The sequence below is a fragment of the Seriola aureovittata genome, chromosome 8 (genome assembly GCF_021018895.1).
Source record: "Seriola aureovittata isolate HTS-2021-v1 ecotype China chromosome 8, ASM2101889v1, whole genome shotgun sequence".
Taxonomy (NCBI): domain Eukaryota; kingdom Metazoa; phylum Chordata; class Actinopteri; order Carangiformes; family Carangidae; genus Seriola; species Seriola aureovittata.
Window position 1 is genome coordinate 1,297,501 of NC_079371.1, and position 25,098 is coordinate 1,322,598.

The window sequence follows — 25,098 nt, forward strand, 5'->3', positions numbered from 1 at the left end:
GTGTTCAGGTCTCATGTGTGTGTTCAGGTCTCAGGTGTGTGTTCAGGTCTCTCGTGTGTGTTCAGGTCTCAGGTGTGTGTTCAGGTCTCAGGTGTGTGTTCAGGTCTCTCGTGTGTGTTCAGGTCTCAGGTGTGTGTTCAGGTCTCTCGTGTGTGTTCAGGTCTCTCATGTGTGTGTTCAGGTCTCGTGTGTGTTCAGGTCTCGTGTGTGTTCACGTCTCATGTGTGTGTTCAGGTCTCATGTGTGTGTTCAGGTCTCAGGTGTGTGTTCAGGTCTCAGGTGTGTGTTGAGGTGTGTGTTGAGGTGTGTGTTCAGGTCTCAGGTGTGTGTTCAGGTGTGTATTCAGGTGTGTTCAGCTCCGTGTTCAGGTGTGTTCAGCTCCGTGTTCAGGTCTGTGACCATGTCTATTAAAGACCAGATCATCATGTCTCTCTCCTGGTCCAGTCTCTCCTGACATCACCTGCTCAGGTGTGCTACGAGTCATGTGACATGAGTGATGACCTCACCGTTGAGCATGGCGAACCTCTTCAGGTCCTGGTAGGTCTTCAGCTCCTCGGTGGGACACAGAGACACACAAAGAGCCATGGACTTGATTTTCCTCTGAACGATGTCGATGTTACAGGGATCCAGGAAGAAGACAAACCTGCAGCAGACAGAAAGCACAGGGAGTCATTAAAGGTCACTAAAGGTCAAAGGACGGAAAGGAGCCAATCAGGTTTAACGAGCTGCTCCTTCAGATTAAGAGCGTGCAGTCGTCACCTTCAGACAGCTCGTCTCAAAAACAAAAAACTGGTTCACGGTGACGTACCTGTTCTATAATGTAGAGCTGCAGCTAATCACTCTCATTATTGATCAATCTATTGATTCGTTTTTAATTAACTGACTCAAACATCTCTTCACACAGCAGAGACTCAGGTCTGAATTTTATTTTCCGTTCCGATTTTGTCTTTCAACGATTATGAAAACAAGATAATCGAGATAAAACGAATATTGTGCCGCAAAACAAATTTCATCCTCCGTGCACTTCCTGTTTTACGTCTCGACGCACGTGAGCGACGTACGTGGGAGTGCGTCATCTAGAGTTGGTCCAGAATTTAATTTCCTGGGACTGAATTACTGAGCGGGATATGCTGAATATATCTTACCAACATGTTGAGTTTTCATTTATTTTTAGATACTGAATATGTTTAGTAGCTTTCAGTAGGTTGTGGAAGTACATTAATGTTACAGCATAGTTGATCCTATTTATTTTTATACAATATATTTAATTGTATTTATTTAGATATTATATATTATTTTATTTATTAATCAAACTGTTAATAAGACAAAGTAATCCTGTTAAATAATCCTGATTATGATTTTTGCCATAATAATTAACCCTAGTCTGACAATACAAAACAAATAACTGATCATCAACATATTGATGAATCAACTAATCATCGCAGCTGTTCTTTCAGAGCTGACGGTGAGTTCAGGGACTATTAAACACCGAGTGTCTTTATTCTCTGACTGAGCAGTGACTGATAATAAGACACAGGACACAGACTCACAGGTAAAAGTTCAAACCGGACTGAGCTGGTTTCTGCTGGGGGGGGGGGGGGGGGGTTGTTTGGGGGGTCGGAGTAAAAACGAAGGTCAGAATGTGGAACGTGGGAGAGAAACAAAGACTCTGCAGAAATCCTCCTCCAGCTCCAAGAATCTGAGATCACACTGATCCTGAGACCACCAGTCCCCCGCCCACAGTCCACACACAGGTGAACACACACACACACACACACACACACACACACACACACACACACACACACACACACACACACACACTATTCATCCTACAGCTGGAAAACATGGGTGTGGCAAAATGGCTCGATAGCACAGTCCCATCCCTGTTTAACCTACATGTTTGAAAATCAATGGACACATGAAACATGTCACCCGCAGTCTAAACCCAACAGGAAGGCCGCCATTTTTAATTTACTCTGCAATTTTAGTGCCATTTTTGTCATTTACAGGCAGTGGAAGTTAACAAGCTCCTGCTGGAGAATTAATCAATCAATCAATCAATTAACCAATCAGAGTGAATCAGATCAACATCACATTTGTCTCATTAACACCTTGACAGTGTTAAATTCACCATGTCACAGAAAGTTGTTATAACTTAAATAATAACCATGTCATGTAATAATATGATGCATGTATCTGTACTACAGTAATACTACAACAGTGCTTCAGTAATACTACTATAATACTACAACAGTACTACAGCAATACTACATTAATACTACAGTGATACTACAACTGTACTACAGCAACACTACATTAATACTACTGTGATACTTCAACAGTACCACAACAGCACTACAGTAATACTACAACAGTACTGCAGTAATACTAAAGTAATACTACAGTATGAAAGTACTACAGGAACACAGAGTCAGGCTGAACTGGGACCAGCTGACACGGAGCTTGACATTAAGACAGTACTACATTTAAATTACTGCAGTACACAACAAAGACAACACCAGACTGTACACAAATACACAAATATACAAACAATACTACAGAAATATAAATACACAACCAGTACCAGGCCTACCAGAAATATAACCACAAATATATACATATACAATAAAAAACACCATGATACCCGCCAGTCACCACGGTGACCTGATATCAAACCAGACTTACTTCCTGTCGGTGTGGTCGAGGCCACTGAGCCTGACGCCTTCGATCTGTTCGTTGCGTTGACCGCAGGTGTTGCCGTAGCTGTCATATCCAAAGACGAGGCGAGCGGCGCCGCCGGTGACGATGGTGAAGCCGCAGATGCTGCCCTACATGACAGGAAAACACCAACCGTTAGTGAGGACGCGATAAACCCTGACCAATCACAAGATCCAAAATCAATCAATTAATATTCATTAACAGCAGGACGAGGGGTGTGGTTATATATATACTGTATTATATATATATATATATATATATATATATGTGTAGAAATAACTGCTGCGTACTGATGTAATAACATAGTAATAACCACTGAATAATGATGTAATAAGTCCATGATGTGTCATAGAACAGTGAACGTTTTTCACAGCTGTCTTAACTACAACAAAGAACTGATGACTGAACTGAACTAAATGAAAAACTGTTCAAACATTAAAAACACGAGAGACTTAAACTAAACTAAAAAACATTTTCTTCAAAGGTCTTAAACTAAATGAAGATGAGGAGTGAACGTGAACACAGCCGCTGAGTCCTAACATCAGCTCTGGTTCTGTGTGAACACACAGAGCTGCTGATACAACAATCACAGCACATCCACTGTCATGTGAGGAGGGAGGAGAATAATCCCTGCAGGACACAAACTACAACCTTCATCTGAAGATTAATCTAAACATTTACCAACAAACTCACTTCAGTCACCTCTTCACCACAGTCTCGTTTCACTGCAGGAAGACGACCTGACCCTGCACTTCAACTGTTCCAGCCTTCAAGGACGTTCACACTTCAGCTCTATTCAGCATGTTTATAATGGGAGTCAATGAGAAGCAGCTTCACGTCCTCTCCAACCTTCTCCCCTCTGAACTTGTACTGCGGACTTTCAGCTACAGACGTCGTCCACACCTCAACAGGTCACAGGACGCTGAAGTATTAAAGGACCGTTCAGCTTTTTGGTGTCTGTCACAGTTTAACTTTCAGGATGTTTCCTGGTCCTCAGATCGTTAATCCCACAACTGTCCCCTCATACACACTTCATACATCAACATGTTGAGGAGCGTGGCCTCGTTCTCAAGATGGAGATACAGACACAAATGTCTCAGTCGTTTTAATCACAACCGCACCTTCAGCAAAGTCTCCTGTAGGTCTAAGTTTTTGTGGTACGTCTAAACAACAGAGGAAGCTTTTTACTGCACTGCATCTGTCTGACAGCTGCCATTAACTTCACTGATTCACATTAAATAACTGTTCAAATCATCCAATATTTCACCAAGAGTCAGAGAAACGTCCAGAAACTGAGTCCAGAGCAGTGAATCCTCTGACGACCCCTCAGATGTATCTGGTGACCCTTCGGAGGGGCCCGACCCCTAAACTATGAACCAGTGGACTGAACTCTCCGAGTCAGTGGCTCCCAACCTGCGAAGTTATTGCAACTGGGCCCACGAGTTATTTGCAAAAACAGTACAATTTTGATGAAAAGATGTAATTATAAAATAATAAATAAAAAAATAAAAATAATGTCTGCAAATGGTTTAAAGCAAAGTGATCTATAAAAAAATATAAAATTACAGAAACTTTTACGTCGCCGCCGGCCGGACCACATTATGTACTGTATCTCAGTCTGAGCTAAAAGATCAGATCCACAGAAAAACTGGAGAATCAAAATGGAACAACAGGAAGAATTAAAAAGGAAAGAGAGTAAAGATTATCATTAAAATAAAACTGCTCTGAGAAGACATTATATGGTCTCCATTTTATTATGGGGTCGGATCTTCAATAGCCATGAGTGAGCACCATGAGTTGGAAAAGGTTGGGAACCACTGGTCTAAGTCTATATGACGTAGAGAGGAGAATAAAATAAGAAGAAGAAGAAGAAGAAGAAGAAGAAGAAGAACAAGAAGAAGAAGAAGAAATAGAATCCTAATAATAATAATAATAACAATGATAATAAGAGGAAGAAGAAGAAAGGGACGAAGATGAAGATTCATAACAATAATAAGAAGAATAAGAAGAAAGGAAAGAAGATTATTAATAATAATAATAATAATAATGATAATAATACTACTACTATAATAAGATAATAATAAGAATCATAATTATAATAATAAGAAGAAGAATAAGAATCATGATAATAACCTATCAGACACATTTAACTACTTTTACCTTTTATACTGTACAATTAGCTGAGAGTACTTCTCTAACTATATAACTACTGTAGTATTTCTACATTGTGATACAGGTACTTTTACTGTGAAGGATCTGAGTACTTCCTCCACTGCTGCTGAGGTTCAGCAGAATGAGACACAAACACAGATATTACACTAGGTACCATGGTATCGTTGTAGTACTATCACAGTACTATCAGAGTACTATCACAGTACTATGATCTAAACACACTGTGGTGATGATGGCGGGATTATTGTGGTTACCATGCCGACGCAGAAGACGGTGAAGAGCAGGAACCAGGGCAGGTCCGTGCAGCTCCGGTCCTCCAGCGGTCTCCATTCTCTCTTTGTCCTCTGAAACACACAAAAACACGGTCACACCGAGAGCAGCTCCGGGCCTGCGGGACCGGGCCGAGCCGAGCCGAGCCGGTATACACCCACACTCCGCCTGCTCCCGGCCCGTTAGCTCGGCTCGGCTCGGCTCGGTTTCATCACTAATCAGATCACACACAGCTGCACTGAACCGGAGCTCCGGGCCGGTTGTTTACGGGGAGCAGCAGACATGACGGTCCCGTTAACAGGCCCCAGTGACCCGCCTGTCCCCGGGAGGAGCTAATTGGATTACGGCTCCTGGCTCTAATCCCAGCTCGGCCCTCTCTGTTCCCGGGGACCGGTTTCCCTTTCACGGTGAAAAAATAAACACGCACCGGGCAGAGATGAAGGGCACCGGGGGTGGGGGGAGGAGGAGGGAGGACGGGACCGGGCCGGACCGGGCCGGGGCCGGGCCGTGCTTACCTCCGCGCTACCGCAGCATCCCATTGCAGTCAGGGTGGACGTGCCCGGAGCCTCACGGAGCCTCACGGAGCTTCAGCTCAGCAGCAGCGGGGTCTGCAGCCCGACAGGCGGGGGGGAGGACACGGACAGCCCCGCGCGCTCTGCCTGCATGCACTCACTGCGCAGCGGCGCGATCCCGGAGGCCGAGCCCGGAGGAGAGACGGTCCCGACGGTCAGACTGAGCGCTCCGGCCCGCTGAGCATGCTACTGTCGGTGCCTCCTCCGGTTACCGTACCGAGCGGGGATTAACGGCCGAGGATTTGTCCGCCACACTTCCTGGTGGGCCGTCAGGTACAGCGGCCATTCATCTCATTGCGCATGCGCAATTAGTGCTCGTGCCGGAGCCGAGAACAAACGGTTTTACCGGAGCTGCGGGTGCAGTACCGGAGGTGACCACTGAGTGGAGACTAATGAGAGGGTGGCGCTGTTTCCTCTGCTGGAAAAACTCATGTAGAAAAACATTTAGACACAGTTTGACTCTGCTCCTCTCCTCGTTTTATTTTGTATTTTCTTCTGATTTCCTGTCAGAGTTTGACTCTGCTCCTCCTTTTGTCTGGAATTTTATTTTGTATTTTCCTCTGGTTTCCTGTCAGCTCTCCAATTAATGATCCGACTTTTATTTTGACATTCATGTGGACATGTTCTTATTGTATTTGATAGGAAACACCTGTCAGGCCATGAGGGCAGAGAACAGGGATGACTGAATGATCTTCACTAATCTAAGTGATTTTCAGACAAAGAGCTTCACATGTGACAATAACAACAACATTTAAACCCGTCATTGATTTACTGCAGTAAATAAGGTCAAAGCGCTGATATGAAGTCAAACCAGGAGCAGCATTTTCTCCTTTCCTTTCGTAAAGGAAGCTCCAGTGTTTCCTAGCTGAAGGAGATGATGTAGGAAGCATTAAAGCTCCTTTCCTCAGCTCTGACCATGGCTGCAGCTCAGTTTGAAACTTCAGAATAAAAGCGCAGCCTGGAGAGAGAGAGGTGGAGTCCTCACACTGAACACACGCTGACATCTTCGTTTCAGTTCAACATGAACACAGAGTTTACTGTTAACAGTGTTTACTGTCATTTTACAGTCTCCACCAGTCACCACACACACACACACACACACACCACACACACACACACACACACACACACACCAACCAGCAGTGGAGAGTTACCAAGTCAATTATTTGTTCTTGAAAACAAATTTTGAAGTATTGATACTTGTACTTTTACTGCTCTTCATGTATTTAACAGCTGAGTTTCTGTGACTGTGAACGTTTAATGTTGTGATTTCAGAGTAAAACAGGAAACACGAGAGAATGTGCAGGTGAAGCGATTTTATCCAACACTCCTGCAGTGATGGCTCATCTGACTCCTTTTATACTTGGTCTCTACCTGACAAGTTATTTATTGAATTATTGGTTATTGATTTTGAAGAGAAGCTCTAATAGAATATTTATTTCAGAGTAAAAGCACCTTGTTCATTTCATTACTTGTACGTCTGATCTTTTCTCAGCGTGAAAACAATAAAACACTGTGACACATGTCGAGATGTGAATGTCAGAAATGAGATGAAATCAAATAAAGTCTGTGTGTGTGTGTGTGTGTGTGTGTGTGTGTGTGTGTGTGTGTTAACAAAGAATAAAGTTTATAATGTGTTCAGATCAGATCATTAATCCTGAGTCATTTTACTGTTGTAGCTGCTTTAACTACGTCAGATACACTCAGATAGTTCAGTCCAGTGGTTCCCAACCTAGGGGTCAGGCCCCTCTAAAGGGTCACCAGGTAAATCTGAGGGGTCTGGATTCAGTTTGTGGACTTTTTTCTGACTCTTGGTGAAATATTGAATAATTTGAACAGTTGTATTTTGTTATATGTAAAGACAAAGTGTAAAGGAGCAGAGAATGGAAACACTCTGGTAAAGTAGTGAAATGTGAAATGTTTGATCGGAGACGTGAGAAGTTTTGAGGGAAAATGGACACAGCTGAGAGGCTGAAACATGATGAGGTCAAAGGTCAAACAGGTTTGTAAACCTCTGCTTTGATATTTAAACGTGTTTTCTGAGGTTTATCTCCTTAATAAACTGTAACTACAGCTGAGAGATCAATGTGGAGCAGCAGACACAGAGTCCTGCTCTCTGTAAACACTTCACTGGTTCTCCTTCGTTCTGTTCTGGTGTTGTGTTTATGTTTCCAGGTTAAAGACCGAAACAGGAAGAAGGACTTGTCAATGAGTCCCACTGCTGTACCACAGTAACTTAGTCACAGTCCTCCACTGTATCTCCCTCTCTGCTGTTTGCACAGAAAACAAACACTCCTTTACCTTTTTCCTGAGGCGAACTTGCTGCTGAGAGCTGGAGGACAGACGCTTGGGGTCCATGTTCCTGTAGAGGATTCCTGGAGGGTCCTGGAGGGTCCTGGAAGATCCTGGGGGTCCTGGAGGGTCCTGGAGGGTCCTGGTGTTCCTGGAGGGTCCTGGTGTTCCTGTCGGACTGAGCACAGCAGTGATGTGGGTCTGATCAGCTTGCAGAGCAGAGCACAGAGAGCTTTTGTCTTATTGTTTACTGTTGTACCAGGCTGTGTGTGTGTGTGTGTGTGTGTGTGTGTGTGTGTCTGTGTGTCTGTGTGTGTGTGTCTGTGTGTGTGTGTGTGTGTGTGTGTGTGTGTGTGTGTGTGTGTGTGTGTGTCTGTGTGTGTGTGTGAGTGTGTATCATGTCTTATCAAACAGTAGATTTTCAGTTAAACTCGACAGGAAACATTTTTGTCTCCTCTCACAGAAACTTCATTAAACTCATTTTAATACAGAATCTGTTTTCAGGTCAGAGGTCACAGGTCACATTTATCCTTTTTATAATGGACATGTTGTCAGTATTGAGATCCTTTAGTTCAGTAAACGTATGAAAATACTCCGTTCCTTCAGTATAAAATAATCCAGAGGTTTTATTTTACGCCACAGGATGCGTTTACTGACTAATAATTTATGTTGGAAATGTCAGACAGAAATAGGAACATTTTTACCTGCAATTTACGAGTGTAAACTCGTTTACCCATTTTGGAGAAAAGTACTGGAACACGTAGGGAAATGGACGGACTTGATGATACCTGTGTCGCCGTATGACTTTACAGTTATAAAGGTCAGGGGTCATCATGGCTGCCTGACTGATCCTCAGATCATGGAAAACTTTGTGTTTGTATCATATGAACACATGTTGAAGGTGAAAACTTTAAGAGGTCTTGGGACAGGTTGAGACACTATGATGATCTGGTTCTATTACTTTAATTGCTATTTGTTTATTTTGGTTTTAAATATGTCTTGGAATAGCTCATAACCAAAGATGATAATACCGTCTGTTTGTGTGTATAGAAATAAGTTCATAAAAACTTAAGTGATAAAAAAAAAAAGAAAATACTCCAGGCCTGTATTTGATATTTTACTGAGGTAAAAGAACAAGTATTTTATTGTTGTTGTTTTCGTGACAATTGAAACTTATGTGAATATTTCAAACACAAATGTCCTGGAACATCACAACTGAATAAACTAGAATCACCTCCTCCCCCACTCAGACTAGTTTCAGGTTACATCCCTGAGATAAATGAGTTTTATATCCTGTTCATTGTCTATCACAGTTTATAATCTGATCATGTGTTTTATATGTAACATGAGATGTTGTGCAGTGACACACAGTCAGCTCCAAACTGCAGTGAACACCTGAGGAAATGTACTGAGTTACTGTCACCGCTGGACGGTCCATTAGTTACACTGTAGAGCCCTCAGAGCTGTGATTCACAGACAGACAGTGAACACATCAGACTTCATTAGAGAGCAGAGGCTCCTCTCGTGTCTCTGCTGGTAAACACAGATATTCCAGCTCCTTTCAGAGAGGTCCATGGGTCTGCGGAGACTCTGAGCTTCAACAATAATCAGTGTGTGAGAGCTGGACGTGTCCACCGTCTGTCCTCTGGATGGTGTGTGAGGACGTCTGTTTCTTATTCTGCTTACTTCTTTGTCCATTGTCCTGATGTCACTCAGACGTGACCTCTGGTCCAGGCTCGTGTTTACATACAGTCCTCTTTTAACTGACACAAGAAAACCCAGTTCTCCTGCCGCAGCAGCTGAGTACTGTCACTACAGTACTGTACTAAAACACAGCTTCAGGTACTTTTACTTTCTACTACTCTACACTTGTAGAGTGTTACAGTTAGAAGGTGAGGCAGCTTTGTTTATCCAGTATTTAAATATTTTTATTTTAATTTATTCAAATTTGTTTTTATTGTTTTTAGATGCTATTTAATGTCATTTTAATGTTCTTGTTTTGATAAGTGATATTTCCACACCTCTGTAAAGGACTTTGATTTGGCTTGTGTCTGAATGGTGCTATATAATATAATATAATATAATATAATATAATATAATATAATATAATATAATATAATATAATATAATATAATATAATATAATATAATATAATATAACTAAATTCAATCATAAAATGTGAAATAAAGAACTGCAACAGTGGTGCAGTTAGGTTTTGGTCCACTAGAGGACAGTAACGGACAGTAACGGACAGTAGAGGACAGTAGAGGACAGTAACGGACAGTAGAGGACAGTAGAGGACAGTAACGGACAGTAGAGGACAGTAGAGGACAGTAGAGGACAGTAGAGGACAGTAACGGACAGTAGAGGACAGTAGAGGACAGTAACGGACAGTAGAGGACAGTAGAGGACAGTAGAGGACAGTAACGGACAGTAGAGGACAGTCCAACTCAGCAGAGACTCAGTCATGTGTCTGTCAGTCTGTAACAAACTTGTAACAGACATTTTGACTTAACTAGTCAACCAGTGAGGTCTAAAATGTTAACTAGCTGAACTAGTGGAAGCCAGAATGCTCATTAAACACACTAGTTCCTCTGAGAGTGAAGCTGCTGCCCTGAGATAAGTTATCCACTCTACCAGACTTATTTTCTAATTTAAGTTTTAAACTTTAATACAATACAGAGCAGAAAACTGTAAAACTCTGCGCTCAAGGTTCCACACTGTGTATCGTCAGTGTCACACACTAGTTTTACAGTTTTACAGACATCCACAAACATTTCCTCTTTACAAATACAAATCTCTTCTACGCAAGCACAATCTTTTTCACACATGCACAAACACAAATTAGGTCACAAGTCTAGTCGGTGTTCTCTCTTTGAATGAAAATAAATTAATTAATAAATTAATACATTAATAAATAAAGAAATTGGTGGATTATAAAATGGATTATCCTCTTTCCTGTGTAATAAAATTAAACGACTACAATAATAAATACACAGCAAACTGGTATTATCACATTATTTTTCCTTCATTTTTCAATATAAAACTTTATTTCAGATTAATTTGTCAAGCATTAAACAGGACTAATAATTATTATTGCTGCTTTCTTTTTTAAATGACATTGAATTGTTTCAGCGTCATTGTTAATATATAAAAAATAAATATTAAATTCATCACGGAAGCCTATATTGTTAAAAATGATCATGTAAACTTGAAAATGAAAATGTATTTTCATGAAATGAAAACACAAACAAACTGGAAACGACGTCCCTCCAGACACGTGACTCAGCGTTCACGTGACGGACCGGGGGCCGGTGTGGTGGTAAACACGGAAGTAAACTCTCCACAGAGGAAAGAAAACGGTCAGTCCTCGCTGTGTTTCCGTTAACGGTCGTTTTAACGGCTCACGGGAGGACAACATGGACAGGTCGGTGATGTTAGCGGTAACTGTGAGTCTGCTTGTAGCTGCTGCTGTGACCCAGGTGAGCTGCACGAGAGCCACTAACGTGAAGGTGAGTCACAGCGGTGATGAAGTCTGTCCTTCCTGTTCATGTGTGTGTTTCCCGCTGACGTTAACGTCTAAACCTCCTCACCGAACCACCGACTGTTTACAACACAAGATAAAATATACATATTTTAACAGTTTAAAGAACAATATGAAACAAATGAAATGTGTAAAATGTTGTTAAAAGAGAATTATACAACAGTTAGTGCCGACCATGTTATCTGATTGGACGTCATTCCTGTGCTGATATAGAGTATGAAAGCACTGGGAGTTTAAACTACATGTATCACTCCGCCTAACGGTCGATATCGATCTTAGATCGTAACAAACTTTGCAAAGATGAAAATATTTCCGGAAATAACATTTGGATTAAATGATGTCTGGTGGTCAGGAGAGGATGAAGAGAGGAAGCCTGGATACTTCAGCGCACACCTGAGGTAACGTATTGTAACAGTTGAATATATGAAAGGTGCCTTTAACGTGTGTCGCTTACCAGTGATGTCATCAAACTACGTTTTGTTATGGTTTGAGTTAGTTGAGAGCATGCTACTACGCTGGTCGGATGTATATCCACGACTCCTTGCTCCTTCCTACTTCTCTCAACTTAGTGATGATAATAAGTCCGTGTGGTAACTATTTATTTCATGTATGAATATATATAGCAGCCGTACAACCGGGCTTTGTAAGGTTGGAGTGTTTTAAGTTTATGTACAAATAAACGACGAGTATTTGTGAAATCCCACACTCTGTCGACGTGCCTTTCTACCCGCCTTCTCACTCCAAGCTACACACGGACCCAAAATCGTCACAAGTGGCGCCCGAACATCTTTTTCCTGGACCTTTCATCGACGACCAGTGAAGGTAACGAAACGGGTCGACTTTCATCGAGTTTTTCATCCCTTTTGGACTCAACCACGTTGCCGGCGGCGACATCAAAAGGTATGGACGAGCAAGCGCTGCAGTGCTGCAACACAGGCTGCGAGGGAGACACTACTCTCATCTGAACCTTCCACTTCTGGACCGCTGGAACCGACGGCCCGCGGAGTTTCTTCAGGGGGCTTCTGCGGATGTTTCGGCCGAAACGACTGCGGCTGTGGCTCGTGGCACCCATAAACTGTGCGTGACGGCTCCTCCGGTTCTTCTCAAGGGACTCTCCGCTCCTGAGATTTAATGACTTTGTAAGAAAATAAAAAAAAATATATATGTAAAAAAAAAAAAAAAAAAAAAAAAAAAAAAAAAAAAAAGCAAAACTAAACTGTACTACTACTACGGACTCACATGGTTGCAACAAAAAGAAATATAATCATACGGACTGTTAGTGGTATAAGGTGTTTGTGAAATGCACTTTTTGGGCTTTATTCATCACCTACATTTTTGAGTAACAGTATTTGGTTGCAAGGGAAATTACATTGACGCTAAGGCTATTTTTCGTTTTATTCTCACATTGACTCTAGTGGGTGTTTTGAACGAGTTTTCTCCCTTTGCATAAGATTATTTTAAATGAGTATTGCTTAATAGCCTCATCACATTATACTACTGGTCTAGGTGATTATGTGAACCCAAGTTGCAGTTATTGATATCTGAATTGCACTTTTAAGTTAGGTTACATTTGAACTTTTACAACTTAAAGTGTATAATGGCAACTCATCCTGACCTATCAGACCTTGATATTGACACTGAATTCTTGCCCCTCCCACCTCAAGCCGCACCAAGTCAGCCTGCTGCTGGCCATGAACTGAGAGTAAAGACTTTACAAGCTGAGGTGGAGATGCTCCGAAGGTGCCTGCGTGACTCTCTTGAGTTACAGGAGAGCATCTTACAACACTGGGACCGAATCAGCGATGCAGCTCCCATGGCTCCACCTACCACTCCTGTTCCACTGGCCGCTTCAACACCTTATGCACCTGACCTCCCTGTCAAGAGGCCTCATTATACTGACTCCATGACACCTGTTCAAGCTCCTAATATGAAAGCTGCACCTCGTCCTCAGTCGGATTCCCTCGACCTGAACAATACATCCAAAGTACTCGCAGCTGCACTACATCAAGCTAAATTGGAGCCCCCTGTGTTCGCTGGAGACGGAACAATGCATCCGGAGGACTGGCTGCACTCTGTTAATACATACAGAGCCTCCTTGGACTTAACGGATGCCCAGATCATCAGGGAGCTACCACGCTTCCTAGCCAAAGAACCAAGAAAGTGGTTCAGTGTACTCAGCACTCATGTTGTCGCCTGGACTGACTTCTGTGACCTATTCAGAGTGGTTTTCCTGCCTGCTGATAATCAAGAGCGGATCATGAGAGGAATCTTAGACCGCGTCCAGAGGCCAGAGGAGCCCCTCCCCACATTTGTTGCTCATATGCTCAGTGAATTCAAAAAACTGAGAAGTCCACCTTCCGAGCAGGAGCAAATTGAGCTCATCTGTAAACATGCACTTGAAAGATATAGAGTCGCACTCTATGGCACGCCTGTCAAATCTGTCATTGAACTGATGCTGCGAGCACATGAACTTCACTCTGTCCTTGGTCCCAACATGCCACAGCCACCTCGTGCTCACACCTTCATTAAACCGGACAGAGAGACTTATTGTTTCAAATGCTCTATGCCAGGTTTCACTTCCCGCACCTGCCCTAACTGCTCTACAACCCCCAGGGGCCCCCAACATCCCGCTAGATCCACCCCTGAATCACGGCCACCCCCGTCCCCTGACCAAAGTCCCGACACCGACACTGCAGGGGCTGAAAATGAGAATGCTGTGACACAAGCAAGGCCCTTCAATAGGAGGCAGGGAAACTTCCCAGGGGGGAGGACATTTCGCAGAGGCAACCCTCCCCCCGGTCACTAATTCCGCCTCCCTCTATTTCATCCACCCCCCACAATCAGCATGAACTGGGTCATGTGGAAAATGAGACCTCAGAGTCATCATGGAATACCCCACTCAAAGCAAAGGTGAACTTAAGAGGCACAGCAATCGACGCCACATTTGACACAGGTGCTACGCTATCTGCTGTAAGGGCAAGCTTAGTCCCCGAAAACGTTCATGCTCAATCCCCAGCCACCTCATGGTCAGGCCCACCTGTCAGACTCGCAAATAGTGCGCCCTGCATCCCCTCAGGAACCACATGGTTGACTATCGGGTTTAGGGGTAAACGTTTCTATCAAAAGTTTGCCATTATCCCTGACCTCTCTTCTCCCATAGTTATGGGGATGGACTTCATGAAACGTGCATCAATCACCATACATGTGCCCACTAGAACTGTGCTCATGGATGATGAACCCCCCTACTTTGATGAACTTGAGGAGGACAGTCTAGATGCAACTTACCTAGAAGGGGGAACCATGATGCCTCTCACTGACTCACCACCTGCCCTTCATGACAAAGTGGAGCAGGCAAACTTGGGGGAGGACGAAAAAACAGAGCTGTTAAAGCTGATTGATGATTACAACAACCTGTTCAGTGGCAAGCTGGGCCGCACCTCCCTGGCTCAGCATGTTATCGTCACTGGAGATGCAAAACCTGTTACCCTCCCTCCTTATCGCACATCTCCTGTGAAGAAACGAATAATTGAGGAGCAGATTGAAAAAATGCTCCAGGACGACATCATCGAACCGGCATCAGGGCCCTGGGCTGCCCCAGTGGTCATTGTCAACAAGCCCCCTCGTGACCCCCGCTTCTGTGTCGACTTCCGGGGGCTCAACCAACTAACCGTGAAAGACTCCTACCCTCTTCCTCGAGTTGATGAGTCTCTTGACTTCCTGTCCAGGGGAAAATTCATCACCACTCTGGATCTTGCTCGAGGTTATTGGCAGGTGGCTGTTGCCGAGGAGTCCAAACCAAAGACTGCTTTCATCACACACTGTGGGCTGTTCCAATTCAAAGTCCTTCCCTTCGGCCTTTGTAATGCACCGGCCACTTTTCAGAGGCTTATGAACTCAGTCCTCGCTGGCCTCATATACAAATCCTGTGCGGTCTACCTCGATGACATCGTCGTAGCCTCACCCACCTTTGAACAACATCTGGCAGACCTGGATGAGGTCTTTGCTAGACTGAGGTTGGCTGGCCTCACCCTAAAGCTCAGCAAGTGTCAGTTCTGCCTCAGTGACCTGACTTTCCTTGGCTACCGTGTCACCCCGTCAGGCATACACCCTGACTCTGACAAGGTGAGAGCTGTGACGGAGTTCGAGGTCCCATCCACTGTGAAGCAAGTGCGTCAGTTTCTTGGCCTGACAGGTTATTACCGTCGCTTTGTGCAGAGCTATGCCAAACATGCTGAACCACTCTTTGCCCTCACAAAGAAAGATGCCCCGTTCAACTGGGACAGTGACTGTCAAACAGCCATGGATCTTTTGAAAAACTGCATAACCTCAGCACCTGTCCTCAGGTTCCCTGACTTCTCTCTGCCTTTCTACATTCATGCAGATGCATGTGATGCAGGCCTTGGAGCAGCCCTTATGCAAAGAGATAATGAAGGCAGAGACGTTGCTGTAGCATACGCCAGCCGGGCTGTGCACAAGTCTGAGAAACCATATTCAACTCCGGAGAAAGAGTGTTTGGCTGTCATATGGGCTTTAGAGCACTTCAGGCCGTACGTTGAGGGCCTCCATGTGACAATATTCACAGACCACAGCAGTCTCAAATGGTTGATGTCTCGTCCAAATCCTTCTGGCAGATTAGCCCGTTGGTCTCTCCGTCTTCAGGACTTCGACTTCACAATAGTCCACAAGCCTGGTGAACGTAACAAAGTGCCTGATGCTCTGTCCCGGAACCCTCTCCCTGCAGTTGACTCTCCCATGGACCTCTTACCTGCGTATGCTGTGATAGGGAGTCTAGATCTCCGCTCGCTTCCCCCAGTGGTCCTAGCTGACCGCCCACAAGTGAGAACGCTACAGCTGGAGGACCCAGTGACTGGTGAGATACTCCGTCAGTTGGAGGATATCCATCACAATGCAGACAGCGGCCATGAATCTCCACAGTATGCAGTTCAGGATGGCCTCCTCTACTTTCAAGACCCCAAAACAAAATGTGGCCTCCATCCACTAAAGCAAATGAAACTTTATGCTCCTACAGCCACCCGAGGATGCCTACTGAAGTACTACCATGACCACCCTACAGCTGGTCATCTGGGGATTGCTAAAACCCTGGCACGCCTACGTCTCAGGTTCTTCTGGCCCAACATGGCCTCCGATGTAAAGAACTATGTTGTCTCCTGCGCGGTGTGTCAAACCACTAAACCAAGCCAAAGAAGGCCAGCCGGTCTAATGGTCCCAATTCACCCTCAAAGACCCTGGGAATACACCGGTGTTGACTATGTTGGCCCGCTGCCTCGCACGCCAAGGGGTAATGCGTACATCCTTGTCTTTGTGGACTATTTCTCAAAATGGATTGAGGTGAGCGCAGTGAAAGAAGCAACTGCTCAGGTCGCAGCTAGTAGGTTCATCACTGACATCTTTGCCCGTCATGGTGCTCCATCACACCTCATATCGGACAGAGGAACACCATTTGTGAGCGACCTCTTCGAGCACGTTGTGTCAATGCTAGGGACTGAACACAGACTGACTACAGCTTACCATCCACAGACAAATGCAACTGAACGTGTCAATCGTACCTTGAAAACTGCCATTCGCGCATATGTGGGAGATAAACACACATCATGGGACAAATTCATCCCTCAGATCTGTTTTGCATTGCGCACTGCGCCCCATGAGAGCACGGGCCTCAGCCCTTCCATGATGTTGTACGGACGGGAGCTGGAGACCCCACTTGACCTCGTCACTCAGCCCACACAGGATGGAATGGATGACCCCGGAGTCCCATATCCAGAATGCTTAAAAGCCTCACTACAAGAAGCACATGATCATGCTCGTGCAGTGCTCTCTGAGAGTCACGATCGCCAGAAACGTTATTATGACCTACGTCGCCGTCAAGTCTCCTTCAGAATTGGAGATCTTGTCAGAGTGAAAACCCACCCAAGGTCAGATGCTTTGACCAACTTCACGGCCAAACTGGCCCCATTGTATGCTGGCCCATTACGTATCTCCAAGAGACTATCGGATGTGAACTACAGCCTCACTAAAGCAGACACTGGAGAGGAAGCTGGAGTTTTTCATGTGGTCAACCTGCAGCCATTTCATACCTGGGCCACAGCTTCAGCCAACAAACACAAGAGACATATAGAGTCTGAGAGACAAACCCCTGAACTGTCGGAGGACAGTCTCGAGACTGCTGCTGAACATGTCCACGACATTGAATCCAACTCCATCCATCCTGCTCAGCTCTCTGCTCAGGTGAATGATGTGATATTTGAGACTGATGACATGATGGAGACTGAAATGAACACTGATCTTGACCCACCACCGACTGGCCCTGGCTCTTCTAGTCACTACAGCCTGAGGCCCAGACGAAACCCCAGAGTCACCTCAGGATGGTCAGACACCAAATGGACCAATCCTTACCATACTGCCAAATTTGACATTGAGTAATTTCAGGTTTTTGTGTTCATGTGACTATTGGACAATTGTTAAGTGTTAAATGCCGCCCTCATGTGGGTAGAGTTTTGCAGCGTTCTACTCAACATAAGCAGCTGCTTCATATTATGAGACCTTAATGGTTTAGTGTTGTTTTTGCTGTGTTCTTTAAAAGGAAATTTAAATAAGGGAACTTCATAATGTGCTTGTCTTTAAAACCTTAGTTTTGATTTGGTTTCTTTTTAGCACTATGGCCTTTCATTCTACTTGGTACTGACATGTATGCCAGTTATCTAAATAATTCCCTGTATCTCACTCTGGTCCTGACAACTTAGTTGCATAGTCATGTATGACAAGTATACTTAGTACAGACTGTATCTCAGTGCGTACGGCTGGGGACAGCCTTTGTCTTACCAGGGGGGAATATGTAACAGTTGAATATATGAAAGGTGCCTTTAACGTGTGTCGCTTACCAGTGATGTCATCAAACTACGTTTTGTTATGGTTTGAGTTAGTTGAGAGCATGCTACTACGCTGGTCGGATGTATATCCACGACTCCTTGCTCCTTCCTACTTCTCTCAACTTAGTGATGATAATAAGTCCGTGTGGTAACTATTTATTTCATGTATGAATATATATAGCAGCCGTACAACCGGGCTTTGTAAGGTTGGAGTGTTTTAAGTTTATGTACAAATAAACGACGAGTATTTGTGAAATCCCACACTCTGTCGACGTGCCTTTCTACCCGCCTTCTCACTCCAAGCTACACACGGACCCAAAATCGTCACAGTATGTAGGCAAGGCAATGTTTGTGTTGCTTAGCAACAGTCCGGTACCAGTCCAGTTGCGGAACTATTTGTTGTGGCGTAACCAGATAAATTATAATATATAATCTGTTGTTGTTTATTAACTAATATGGCGCTCGTTGAACTGTTGTATAAAGTAATATCACATGAGAGGGAGTGATGTTGTTCTGAATATCAGCACAGCTGTGATAGTCGATGACCGAATCACAGCTCTGCTGATATTGGGTCTTGTCTCCACACTGTTGAAATGTTTCTGGTTTCAAGTTGAAGAACAGGAACTAAACTCTGTGGGAAGGTTGTAGAAACAGTGACTCTTGAACAGGAGCTGATACAGTAATGTGAAGAATCCATGGTTTGTATTGAACGGACAAAAATAAGAAAACTCTGGTGTGTGTTGTCTCCTCTGTGTGTTGTGTGTTTGTTATATACAGGTTTTGGGTTTTGACTGGAAGAACTGCGGCGGGCCTGATGATCCAGCCGTACTGAAAACCCTGACTGTGTCTCCAGACCCAATCTCCATCCCAGGCGACCTCACGGCCTCCGCCTCCGGATCCACATCTGTGGAGCTCAGCGCTCCCCTGGCTGTGAGTTCACCTGCACACCTGCACACCTGCACACCGACACTGTCCTTCATTAACAGCAGAGAGAACCATCTTCCTGTGCTGATGTTTTTATGTCAGGATGTGTGACACACTTCAGCGCTTATCTTTGTTCAAACAGACCACGGACCATAAACACAGCTGGTCCCACTTCACAATAACACGACCCTATAAAGGATTCATGAATGCTTTATAATGACTTTGTTAATGAGCTTGTTAACACTTTATAAATCATTTACAAGCTGTTATAACACATTAGATGAAAAGGACAACAGTGACCTGCCAAATAGTGAGCCCACATGTATCAGTACTGTTCAGCCTCATATCTCTGTTTTCTCCATCATCAGTATTTTTACCTGCTGCTTCATCACGTTTATTCAGTTACTAGCAATTAACCACCACCAGCATCTTAATGGGCAAAAAGTTTCATCTGGCAGATCAAATGATCAGATCAAATGACCCGATTCATACTCGAAGGCCTCTATAATTAATAACTGGTAACTGATTAATAAATGGTGATGTGTTTTACACTTTACTATAAGGCTCCTTTTACCAGTTATAAATGGTAGTAAGTCATTAGTCAGATTAATGAGTAGTAAGCATTAACTTCAGCCTGCATCAAAGTATGAAAACTGTGTTCTAACTTGTTTATAATTGTTTATTTATGATTTATAAAGTGTTAACAACCGAATTGATAACCTACTTATAAATCCTTTATAAGGTTAGTCTTTATTGTGAAGTGGTTCCGCACAGTTTTACTCAAGACTAGTTTCAACTGTCGTGTCTGAACCTGCTGCTGAGCTTCATGGGAGCAGAGCAGGCGGGGATCACTGTGATTAAAGGAAAAGAAAGAACAATTCAGATTTTGCAAGTTCTTTCATTGGATTTACTCTCAATGGAAACCGAGGAACTCAGAGGCGGAAAAACTGTTCGGTATTCTGTAAGAAAAAGTAAAGATTGTAGAAAGTTTGGCGATAAAGTGTCTCAACAGGCTGAAAAACATCCAAAGTTCTGATCTCTGTAATAAAGATGTTCATGTCTTTGCTGTTGTTCTTTTTTCAGTTGGAGTCATTTAATCTGTTTTTTTAAATTTTCTACTGTGTGGGATTTAAAAAGTTTCCTGATTTAAGTCCTTGTTTGTTTTCAACTCAGGAAACAGCAGAAAAACGTTTCTGAGCCAGTTTTGACAGTAAATCTGCATCATGTGTGAAAATGGCAGCAATAAGAAACTCAGCAGGTTTTGAACACCCCGTAACTTTGATCATGTGAAGAACAACAGAAAGAAAATAAAAAAACAGAACTATAAAAAGCTCATTTGAAATGATCTGAAACCTCTGAGCTCCGAATCAGAAAAACAATCTTTCTGATTTATTTCATCAACGCTGTAACAGGCTGCTTTAATTGAACAAATCTAAGGATTCATTAGTAAATGAATCAATTACACTGATTCAGAATTAGTGAAGGTGATGAAATTGTTTCACTTTCTCCTCAGACCTGCCAGTTATTCAATCATCCATGGCCTGAGATTTGAGCAGGTGTCTTGAGCTGGATTTTATTTTCTCCTGAGCAGAGTGTTGCACTCGTGTAACACCATCATTTTCTTCTTCCTTGTTTAAAATCTTACATTACCCACAATGCAGCTCGGCCACTGACAGTTTGGTCGGATGTGTTATGGAGCCTGAAGCCAGAGACACAACAGCTGGAAACAGTTTGATGTTTAAAATCAGCTCCTCTTTAACTGTGCTCAGTAACTACAGAGAGATAACGGGACAACACGCAGGAGTCCAAGGATTTGAACCTGTGGTGTTTATTTTATGGTGTTTACTTTGGACCACAGAGCAGGAAGTAATGATGTTTGCTTTAACTAGCTTAACTTGAGTTAACAAGTGTAAAATGTGACTGATGAACCCAGAAACAGCCCCATCAATAAACAGCAGTGTGTCTGATATCAGACCTGATCAGACCGATCACTCTGATAACAGCTGCTCAGACACACTGAACTGTGTCACTGTGTTCAAAGATGTTTCTACTGGGTGTGATTGTTCTGATCAGAGTCAATCAACACGATGATATCGATTAGGAAAACAAATATTGTATTTTAGCTGTTTTCCTGCGTGTGAAGTGAAGTTCCTCTGTTGTTTCCTGGTCGTCAGGAACTGGAGTGTGAAACTCTGTCAGGTCTCTAATCAGTCAGGTGTGTCGTCTTTCTCATGTGACTTCCTCAAAGCTCCGCTCAACATTTCCTCTTTTTATGTTCCTGTTCCCCCACGTTTATCTGTTTAGTGCAACTTGTTTTTCATTCCTCCGTGTTTCTGTTTTTATTTTAGGTTGCACAAGAGATACTCACCTTTGTTTTGCTAGTAATGCAACTTTCTTTTTTTTCAAATATGTTTTATTGAGCCGAAAATATATAATTTTTTAAAGTCATTTTTCCTTATTATGTTTTTTTTTACTGAATATTTGAGGAAAGTTGAGCGTTAGTTTTCTGTCATCTCTGTTTTATCTGTAGCTCAGACCTGTGAGACACATTTGACAGACAGGGTGATTTAATGGGGTCAGACTTGTTGTTTCTCCTCCTCTCATTTGATTTTATTTCTCATTTCTGACGTTCACAATCTCTTTCAAATCTGAGGAAACAGGATCTGAAATCACCGCACAGATTTGTGAAACGTCCTGTCCTGATGAAGATGCTGACGAAAAGGTTCAGACCCTCAGACCGTGTCTTTGTCGTCTCCTCGTCAGGTGAACGTGACCCTGGAGAAGGAGGTGGCGGGTTTCTGGGTGAGGGTGCCCTGTGTGGAGGAGCTGGGCAGTTGTCACTATGAGGACGCCTGTGATATTCTGAACCAGCTGATCCCACCTGGTCAGGACTGTCCTGAGCCGCTGCGCACCTACGGCCTGCCCTGCCGCTGCCCCTTCAAAGCTGTGAGTCCACTGCGCTAACACCTGCTAGCACCTGCTAACATCTTGCTGAATGTTGAACTGTTTGTCCTGTTGGTTTGTAAAGCTCCATCATATATCATACACACACAACATTCCCATCAGCCTCTGCTCTACTTTCTGTTTATTGCTAATTAGCAAGTGTCGCCATGATAACACGGGAAACTGTGAACACATTTTATCCTTGCTAAACATCAGAATGCTAACGTGGCTGTGGACGCTACCTGCTAGCTACTTCATTAACGTGGTGACCTGATCAGCTGGACCAGAGAGAGATCCACGGCTCTGTTGGACCTTTGAGCGTCAACACAATAAAAGCCAGAATCCCCCCGAGGAACATCGGTGGTGTTGTGTGAGGTCGTCATATAGAGTCGGTTAATTACCTGCAGCAGAGTGTCAGAGTGATGTGTTGCTGTGGGCGGGGCTACAAGAAAAGATGCGTGTTAAACATCACTGAAATTGGTCCCGAAACAATCCAGTATCTGTTTAAATGAAGCTTCATGTGGAATATTTTCATCTTTATCTTCTCGTGCAAACAGCTCTTTCCTTTTAACTGCTGAACTTCTGTATTCCTACGTACAGACAGCTGAGTGAATCAGAAAGCAGCAGTTTGACGGTTTAGAAATAAAGAAAGATTCATTTAGTTTTAAATGTTTGCTGAGTTCACTACGACCAGACTTCATCACTGACTAAAAATATACGAAAACGGTAATAGCTCCTTTTGTTTTTATGGTTATTTCTATTGTCTTTGTTTCATATTCTACAAGCTTTTTATTCTACAGGTTCCACAGTCAGTCAGTCAGTCAGTCAGTCAGTCAGTCAGTCAGTCAGTCAGTCAGTCAGTCAGTAGGTCAGTAGGTTGTTTCAGAGTTATCAGGTTCTTTGGAGTACTTGTAGTGGAGTCATATTTGACCAGGAGGATCTGGACTCTGACTCCAGTAAAGAAGTGGTAAACTTTGTCCACATCTGTAAATGAGTCATTTTTTGTCTCATCCCAAATATGAAACAGTAACTGCTGATCTTTATTTTGGGACCAAACTCTCAAAAAATCCTCCAAATAGCTGCAATTTTAAAAACACAAATCCAGGACCGTCGTCTCAGTTTGGGAATTGTTAGAAAACAGTAACTGAGCCAGTTTGTTTGACCTGAACCTCCTTTTTGTCTCCTCAGGGCTCATACTCTCTCCCTCAGTCACAGTTCTACCTGCCCTACATGGATCTGCCCTACTGGCTGACTAACGGGAACTACCGGGTCCAGGGAGTCCTGGGCAGCCAGGGCAAAGAGCTGGGCTGCCTCAAACTGGCTCTGTCCCTCCACTCCAACTGAACGACGCCACAAACGCTCGAGAGGTTTGAGGGCTTTTGTTTATTTGCACGTACAGATGATTGAAAACCGGGATTCGAAAGCAGAAGTTGCACAAAGTGGTGGGACTGATGAACCTCAGAGGGTCCATGAAAAGTTTTTATTCGAGAAAGACAAGATGACAGACGTGTTGAACATTAACTTACAGGTGAAACTAAAGACCACACAGCACATTTCATTTCATTAACGATCAAAACAAACGTGGTGCAGCACATGAACTTCTGTCTTTGCACACACACAAACACTTTTCCTTTTCCATAAGAGATCCATCTGAGCCATCCAACATGTCTTTATTTCCCTGCTGCAGCTGAAGCTGAAGAAGCTCCTCAAATCAAACGAGTCAAAGACTTTGAATTTCTCACTTTAAACCTTTGTCCATTTAATATAATGGGAAAAAAACAAATGTAGCATCAGGTCTGTCTTTTTTGATGTATTTCTCTTTCATTTTTATAATAAGAATAATAATATTCCTATTATTATTATACATTCTTATACATATCATACATTCTTTAGTGCTTTTTCTTTGAGGATCTGTCAGCTGTTTTCAGAAAAGTGCTTTTGGTTCTTTGCTTCAGTCATTTCGAACATTGATTCTCTTTTTTATTTTTTTAAATGGGGAGGGGGGTTTGACTGTTGAGTAGAAGTTCCTCTGGGAATTATGATTCTTTATCTATAATAATGTTTTTTTACTGAGTGCCTGATGAGATCTTTAGGAGAAATTACCACAAACAATCTACAAGTTGCCATGAAGCGAAAATCATTAAACTCAGATAGATGGAGAACTGATGTGGGAGTTCAGTTTGATGTTGGTTCAGTTAATTATGATTTTAATTTGCCTAAAAGGTTTAATTTGTTTTCTACCGAGCTGATGACAAATGATGATGAAGTCATGCTTGTGATTCATTTCACACTGTGTACAGTTTTTAATAAACTTTTTCCCATAAATTGTATTTTTTATCTTTTTTTTTTTTTTTGCTGTGGAAACACAAAAAGTTTGACTCCAGTTCTCACCATGAAAAACTAAGTTGTTCTCCCGTTAGAAGATTCTGCCCTGGTAGGAAAATTTGTTATTTGTTGACTAAGTTTAGTGAATAAAAATCATTTCACGCTTTAAAGATGGTAAAATTAAAATATAGATGAAATTGCACAAAAAAATGAGGCTGTAGTTTTGGATTAAGATACAGATCGATCAAATACTCTGTCAATAACTAGAACTTAAAGATTGTGATCAAAAACCAATAATAACAATAATAATAATAATAATAATAGTAACTGATTGTTATATGAATACTTTCTGGAATCATTGGACTCCTTACGATCATAAAAGACCCAGGACCTTTTATTTTGTAGCTGTGATGAAAAGCCTTGAGCACAATGAAGCTGCAGATCCATG

The 25,098-nt window shown here is 43.0% G+C and overlaps 2 protein-coding genes across 4 annotated transcripts in view; one reads left to right on the plus strand and one right to left on the minus strand.

Annotated features, from left to right (window-relative positions):
- slc44a1b (solute carrier family 44 member 1b) overlaps positions 1-8,166 on the minus strand; it is a 23,667-nt gene extending 15,501 nt beyond the window's left edge. For 2 of the 3 annotated variants that reach the window (XM_056382502.1, XM_056382505.1), the window contains exons 1-4: positions 8,037-8,166; positions 5,148-5,237; positions 2,689-2,831; positions 507-643 (exon numbers count right to left, since the gene is read on the minus strand). In XM_056382502.1, coding sequence (XP_056238477.1) covers positions 507-643; positions 2,689-2,831; positions 5,148-5,237; positions 8,037-8,093 — 427 coding nt within the window. In that variant the 5' untranslated portion in view covers positions 8,094-8,166. Of the gene's footprint in view, positions 1-506; positions 644-2,688; positions 2,832-5,147; positions 5,238-5,678; positions 7,265-8,036 lie in introns of those variants that run through there. The other variant, XM_056382504.1, reaches the window with a different exon arrangement.
- Positions 8,167-11,330: 3,164 nt separating this feature from the next.
- gm2a (ganglioside GM2 activator) lies at positions 11,331-24,655 on the plus strand. Its single transcript, XM_056383227.1, has 4 exons — positions 11,331-11,539; positions 19,236-19,388; positions 22,146-22,328; positions 23,514-24,655. The coding sequence occupies exons 1-4, from the start codon at positions 11,447-11,449 to the stop codon at positions 23,667-23,669; spliced, it is 585 nt and encodes a 194-aa protein (XP_056239202.1). The 5' UTR covers positions 11,331-11,446; the 3' UTR covers positions 23,670-24,655.
- Positions 24,656-25,098: the final 443 nt, after the last annotated feature.

Excerpts from the sequence above, each read along its gene's own strand:
- gm2a (XM_056383227.1), top strand. The coding sequence starts at position 11,447 with ATGGACAGGTCGGTGATGTTAGCGGTAACTGTGAGTCTGCTTGTAGCT. Across the intron at positions 11,540-19,235 it reads CGAGAGCCACTAACGTGAAG|GTTTTGGGTTTTGACTGGAA; the intron begins GTGAGTCACAGC and ends TGTTATATACAG. Across the intron at positions 19,389-22,145 it reads AGCTCAGCGCTCCCCTGGCT|GTGAACGTGACCCTGGAGAA; the intron begins GTGAGTTCACCT and ends TCTCCTCGTCAG.